Here is a 6705-nt window from a genome sequence, read left to right as displayed (position 1 = left end):
CAGTGGTGGTTGGCTATTATTCATTCACTAACCTTTCTTTGCTTCCAAACTTTTATCTGAATTGCGATTCACAGAAAAACAAATTTTTGCTGACACGGCTCTAATAATTCTCTAACTCTGAGAAGCGTTTTCACATCAAGTGAAACTTTTCTATGCAACCTGTTGCAAATAACCTCCTCACCATCACACTGAACCTCCTCACCCACCTCTTCTCTCTCTCTCACCACAGCTCCTCCCTCTCTCTCTCTCTCTCTCTCTCTACTTCCTCTCTACCTGTTTCTATTTGCCTCCCCCGACCCTCCATACATTCATATTTATAAATGTGCGCAAATATGTTGAACCTGCAACACGACGTGGACCGAGTTCCCCTCAGCACGCCTGCTCAGAGTACCAGACTTCTTCTTCTGTTTGTTTGCATACATGTGCACATGTGTGGCTGTGCATGACACATTAGTTATTTACTTATTAACCCCCCCCCCCCCCCCCCCCCCGCAAAACAAGCAGTACATGTACACGACAAACTCTCTTCAGCCTCTGTAGTACACACATGTAGTACACACGTTTGTATGGGATCATAACCTGGAAAGTCATTTATGAAACTGTAAAAGTAAAACTCATTATGACGTCATGATGAGTAATACGTTACCAGACTAAATCGGTGTCTCTGATTGGCTAGACTTTAGTCACTCTTGAATGTAATTGTCAGCAGTTTGATGAATACTTTCCTGATGTACCAGACGTACTTCCTCTCGTGTACACTTGTAGCTACAGTACATGTTGTAAATACAGCAGAACGTCACCGTATTCTTATAAAACTCTTTGACTCCCCCTCTCACGTTACCATTACACATATAGCACACCCACTCGGTACAAGAAGAATATGATATTAATAATAACACTATAAGGTAACTTTTACCACCCCTCCCTCCCTTCTGGCTGCAGCCCGCCTCCCATCATGTGGCCCAGCCCTCCGATAGCCTCATCCGTTTGACCGACGGGCTGTGGCGCTCCTCGTGATTGGCCAGCGGCTGCAGGAGGAAGTTGCCGTGGTGATCCTCGCCGTCCTCGTACGAGCTCCCGCAGCTGGACGCACTGTCGCCGGGCGAGCGGCCGGCGGCGGAGTAACCGCCAGCGGCGGTCAGGCACCCGCCGACGAGTCCCACGCCGAGCATGCCGATGCTCCGGTCTCTGGGAGGAGAGGCCGGCTCCGACTTGATGTGGAGGTTGGGATGGTGGCCGGAGGAGAGGTTCAGGTTTGAGTTCTGACACAAAGTCCTGGAGAACGAGAGGGAAATACTTTAGAATCTTAGTGTCTATGCTTCCTTCATTGTTGTCATATTGATGTGTGTTTTTGTCTCAAATAGACTCACCCCATGTGTCCGAGTGCCGAGTGCTGAAGGTTCTGTATCTGCTGCTGCTGCTGCCAGCTCGCTACTGATCCCAGACCAGAACCCCCGAACCCGGACAGAGAGGACAGGTCGCTGCTGAGGGAGAACTCTGAGGAAACAGATCATAGTTCATCAGATGTGTTTTTATCTCAAAGACCAGCGACGCTACAAACATATGATGTCAGAGAACGTGATGCATTGATCAAAGGCTTCTACAAGAGATACAAATATATCAATGAAGTCATTGTATGCCATGAAAGTATCATTAGAAAAAGTCGTGAAAAATGTATACAATATGTCAAAAAATTTCTTGAACAAAAGTCGTAGTAAAACATGATTATAGTCATATATCATGTAAAAAATATAAAAAATGTCATATAGTATGTTGAAATGTCATTAAAAAACAATGTAAAAAATGATCATGAAAAGAAGTCTTTTCTTTTATTATAAAGTCATATTATAGTATGTCATCTTTTTTATAATAGTGATATTATAGTATGTCGTCTTTTTTATAATAGTCATATTATAGTATGTCATCTTTTTTATAATAGTCATATTATAGTATGTTGTCTTTTTAATAATGAAGTCATAGTATAGTATGTTTTCTTTTTTTATAATAGTCATATTATAGTATGTCTTCTTTTTTTAATAATAAAGTCATAGTAGAGTATGTCGTCTTTTTTAATATTAAGTCATATTATAGTATGTCTTAATTTACTGGACTCTGAGCTGAAGGAGTTTCTGGTGAACCTGCATGATGTCATCTGATCTCACCAGATTCTTTGAATGCAGGTTTGAGTATTTCCACAGTGTGGTATTAGTACTTGTACTTGTGTATTTGTAATCACCTGTGCCATAAGAGGAGGAGAGTGTGGACGGATAGCCGCCCATCAGCTGTCCAGGTAGAGTCTGAGCAGCGAGGGACACGGTCGGAGAGGACAACGTCTGAGCGGTCTGAGAGTGATTTATTCTCTGGTTCTGCAAAGACAAGACAAGAGGATCGTTACACAGCTGCACGTACTCATACTCATATACTCATACATATACTGTAATTATTATCAGCAAAAGTATTTTAATTATTGTGCAAAATCTAAAGCTGTCAGACAAAAATAGTGGATAATATTATAATATTCATATATAGCTACCTCTGAGATGTAGTACAGTAAAAAGTACAATACAGTATGTACCTCTGAGATGTAGTGGAATAGAAATATAAAGTATTATTAAGCGGTAATACTTTAGTAAATGCATCTTCAGATTTGCTCAGTTTAAACTGGTACAGTATGTAGCAGCTGTTCTGTCCTGTGATTGGCTGGACGACATTCCTTCAGTGTTTATAATTACAGAGTTTATGAGTCGCTTTGTTTACATCCTGTCAGCCATGACACATTCTATGATGTCATCACGAAAACACAGAGAAGGACCAATAAAGTTAGAGGTCCTTCACCAACATGAATAAACACTATATACTACTACTACTACTACTACTACTACTACTGCTACTACTACTACTACTACTACTACTACTACTACTACTACTACTACTGCTACTACTACTGCTACTACTACTACTAATAATAATAATATACTACTACTGCTACTACTACTACTACTAATAATAATAATAAATTAAAATATATAAGTATATAACAAAAATACACTCATTCATTTAAAACATACTGTATAGTGTACTTATAAGTATTTTGGCATAGTTTTCTTTTCTTTATTAAGTTTCCAGACTTTTGCTGAACTTGCTTTTTATTTTTATTTTCCCATATTATGTTTGTTATTCTGCACCAAAGAAATAAATAAAATAAATAAAATAAATAAAATAAATTCTCCAGTAAATGAAAAACAATTAAAAACCATCTAATGCCCCATAAATAAGTATTGTATTGTTCATATTGTTGTATCACTTACCAACATCAGATCAAAATCCTCACACTGGAGCGCAGCGTTAAAACACAATGAGCCTCCATGATATCAATAACACACTGGAATAAATACATAAATAAAGTGTGAATTAAAGATGACGAGCAGAACTCACGATGGTTGGCATGTTGCTGCACTTGTTGTTGGGCGGCATCAGAGTCCGGAGGTCGGGCTTACGGCTCATGCTCATTGGAGGAGGACTCTTGTCTGTCATGTTCTTGGACACGCCCCCTGGAGAGCCTAACCCCAACCCCGGGGACGAGCAGTGGGAGCTGTAGCTGCCGTTTCCTGCAGACGGACACGGACGGACGTTTGTGATTAAATATAGATTTAATTTTAATAAATATACAAAAACAATAATATAAAATAATACAATACAGTACAATTATACAATAAAATATAATATAATACAATATAACATAATATAATACAATATAAAATAAAATAATATAATATAATATAATATAATGCAATACAATTCAATACAATATGTTATAATAAAATAAAAAATAGAATATTAACAGTGTGGGATTAAATTCCAATTTTAATATCCAGATGAGATGCTGAACAGCTGGCTGGTCTCCTGCTCTCTAAATAATAATAATAATGAATAAAAGTGAGTCTTACCAACACTGGAGACCACAGCAGTCTGCAGCTCTGAGCCCATCAGTCCTACAGACACACAACACATGTTCACGATCACGTGTTCACAATATAAAAACGTAGAAAGTCTTTTTACTAATAAATGTTGTTTAGTTTAGTAGATAGAGAATACAACTCTGATCAATGGTTCAACTAAAGAGACAAAGATTATTTCCATTTATTATTTCATTTTATTCTATTTATATATATATATATATATATATATAAAATATATAATATATGTATATATATATATATATATATATATATATATATATATGTATATATATATAAAGTGTATGTATATTTAGATATGAATACTGTACTTGCAAAAAAAAATAATTCTATTATTATTGCCTTGTCTTTTGAGGACTGTCCTATTTTGTTTTTAAAATTAAAAAATAAAATAATAATAGAGAAATAAATATAAAAAAGAAAAGAATACAAATAAGTTGTATTTATTAACAGACAACGTGTTGCTTTATTAAATATCTTCTTCAGACCTCACAGCAGAAACAGAAGCTCTTCAATCTATATTTATTATTTACTGATCAATAATCAAACTTATTCTACATCTAGATTATTTCACATGTGAATAAAACATCTGGTATCTAAACTAAATAAGTGAAGTTAAATGGTATTTATTATTGAAGTGAAGAGGATCTGATCCAGAACTTCCTTCATCTTCATAGTGTCTCCTCACCTGCGTCCCCGGTGCTGGAGGGCCTCTGAGGCGACATGCCGTTCCTCTGCAGAGAGGCGTGTGAGTGGGGGATGGGCAGCAGGTTGTGGTTCCCCAGTCCACAGCTGATCCCGGGATGGGAGTACAGCAGACCACCGGGAGCGCTGGCCGGGACGGAGACGCCCATGTCGTAGCTGGAGGGAACCAGACCCTGCTGGAGGAACCGGGGAGTTCAGTCAGTCAGCTGTCACTGACGACATATATATATATATATATATATATATATATATATATATGTGAATATACACATATATATAAAGTACACGTACACAGATCCTCTGTCTGTTGATCATCAGGTCGATGTCCTCGTTGATTTTCCGGTACTTGTCGTCGGACTCGGGGCTCTGACCCGCGGAGTCGTCGGCCTCGATGTCGGGGCTGTCGCAGCCGTTCAAACCTTTCTTACGCAGCGTCTGAAACACAACAAACATCTGGATGAGTGAGGCATGAATAACATATATAATGTAATGCAATGATATTAAATACGTAATAAATAAACTGTGGTTATTGGCTTTAGAGCAGAAAAGAGAGTCAGTTCAGAGGAACGTTTTCTACAACAGATTAAGTTTTAAAGCACAAACCTTTGAGTTTTGGAAAGAAAACAATCAGCAGATTGTTCAATAATAATAATAATAAATGTGTTGCAGCTTTTATTGGCTTTAATGTGACGAACTTCAGTTATAAATCAATAAATACAGTCAATAAACACATAATGTAAACTTCATGTACTTCAAATAGATGTTGTATTTGTTTTTACTGTGATGTAATATAAAGGGCTGATATATATATATTAAAGTACAACTGCATTAAAATAACAACTTTAGTTCCTCTGATAAACACAGTGATGGAAAGTAAATTAAATATTCTACTTGAGTACAATTTGAAGGTACTTTGTCTGTACTTACTGCATTTATTTGATAACTTTATTCAAATTATTAAAAAAATATACAATCAACAAATAAATGGTGATTTTGTATTATTACAGATTAAACTACCAGCTGTTTATAAAGTCATTAAAATGAGCTCCACCTTTAAAGTAATGAACACATTAATGCATCAATAATTATGATACAATAATACACTATATACTATTCTGCATGTTGTGTACTTGTACTTTTGATAATAAGTATATTTTGATGTTAATACAGCGATCAATAACTCAGTTAAAGAGCATGTCATCAATGTTCCACCACTAGAGGGCGCCGTCTGATCAGACATCAACTCAAGTACTGAAGGAAAGTACAAATACCTCACAATGTGACTCGAATATTTCTATTTTCTGCTACTTTATATTCTACTTCTCCACATCTCAGAGGTACATATTGTACTTTTTACTGCATTTATTTCACTTTAGTTACTTTACAGATTCTGATTATTGATACAAAATATAACCAATAATAAATAATGATATATTAATATACATTAAACTACCAGCAGTATATCAAGTCAAAAAGTAAAATGAGCTGCAACATTAAAGTGATGAACACATAATTATAATACAATAATATAATATAATATAGATTATTCTGCAGAATGAGTACTTTTACTTTTTTACGTTTGCTTAGTAATATTACTTAAATATAGTATTTCTACACTGTAGTATTACTACTTTTCCTTAAGTATAACATCCAAGAACTTCTTCCACCACCATGTGTGTGTGTGTGTGTGTGTGTGTGTGTGTGTGTGTGTGTGTGTGTGTGTGTTGCAGTGAAAGACTGAACTAATGGGCTGTGAAGTGCTGAAGCAGACGACTGAGAACCAAACCACATACTGTACAACACACACACAAACACACACACACACACACACACACACACACACACACACACACACACAGGGCTCAGCGGTTGGCCCAGTGCAGCTATCCCACTCATCCCAGTCATGTCCACCTGTTTGGCTTCAGAGAGGAGGGGAAGGTCCCGGGTGAGAGGAGGGTGGGGGGGCAGCTACCACCAATACTAGCGTAGCTCCCGGACCGATGGCCGTAGAAGGCTATTTATT

At 36.9% G+C, this 6705-nt stretch overlaps 1 protein-coding gene across 4 annotated transcripts in view; it reads right to left on the bottom strand.

Moving 5' to 3' along the window:
• Nucleotides 1-471: 471 nt before the first annotated feature.
• The window catches only part of mef2ca (myocyte enhancer factor 2ca), a 23406-nt gene continuing 17172 nt past the window's right edge, over nucleotides 472-6705 (bottom strand). For 3 of the 4 annotated variants that reach the window (XM_068706342.1, XM_068706343.1, XM_068706344.1), the window contains 7 exons: nucleotides 4974-5117; nucleotides 4666-4858; nucleotides 3948-3992; nucleotides 3436-3608; nucleotides 2237-2366; nucleotides 1371-1497; nucleotides 472-1275 (listed from right to left, as the gene is read on the bottom strand). In XM_068706342.1, coding sequence (XP_068562443.1) covers nucleotides 954-1275; nucleotides 1371-1497; nucleotides 2237-2366; nucleotides 3436-3608; nucleotides 3948-3992; nucleotides 4666-4858; nucleotides 4974-5117 — 1134 coding nt within the window. In that variant the 3' untranslated portion in view covers nucleotides 472-953. The remainder of the gene's footprint in view (nucleotides 1276-1370; nucleotides 1498-2236; nucleotides 2367-3435; nucleotides 3609-3947; nucleotides 3993-4665; nucleotides 4859-4973; nucleotides 5118-6705) is intronic. The other variant, XM_068706345.1, reaches the window with a different exon arrangement.

The sequence above is a fragment of the Cebidichthys violaceus genome, unplaced genomic scaffold (genome assembly GCF_023349555.1).
Source record: "Cebidichthys violaceus isolate CVI_PGR_0920_01 unplaced genomic scaffold, fCebVio1.0.p SCAF_12, whole genome shotgun sequence".
Lineage (NCBI taxonomy): Eukaryota > Metazoa > Chordata > Actinopteri > Perciformes > Stichaeidae > Cebidichthys > Cebidichthys violaceus.
The sequence above is the reverse complement of the archived record's forward strand: the minus strand, read 5'-3'. Positions and strand labels throughout refer to the sequence as shown.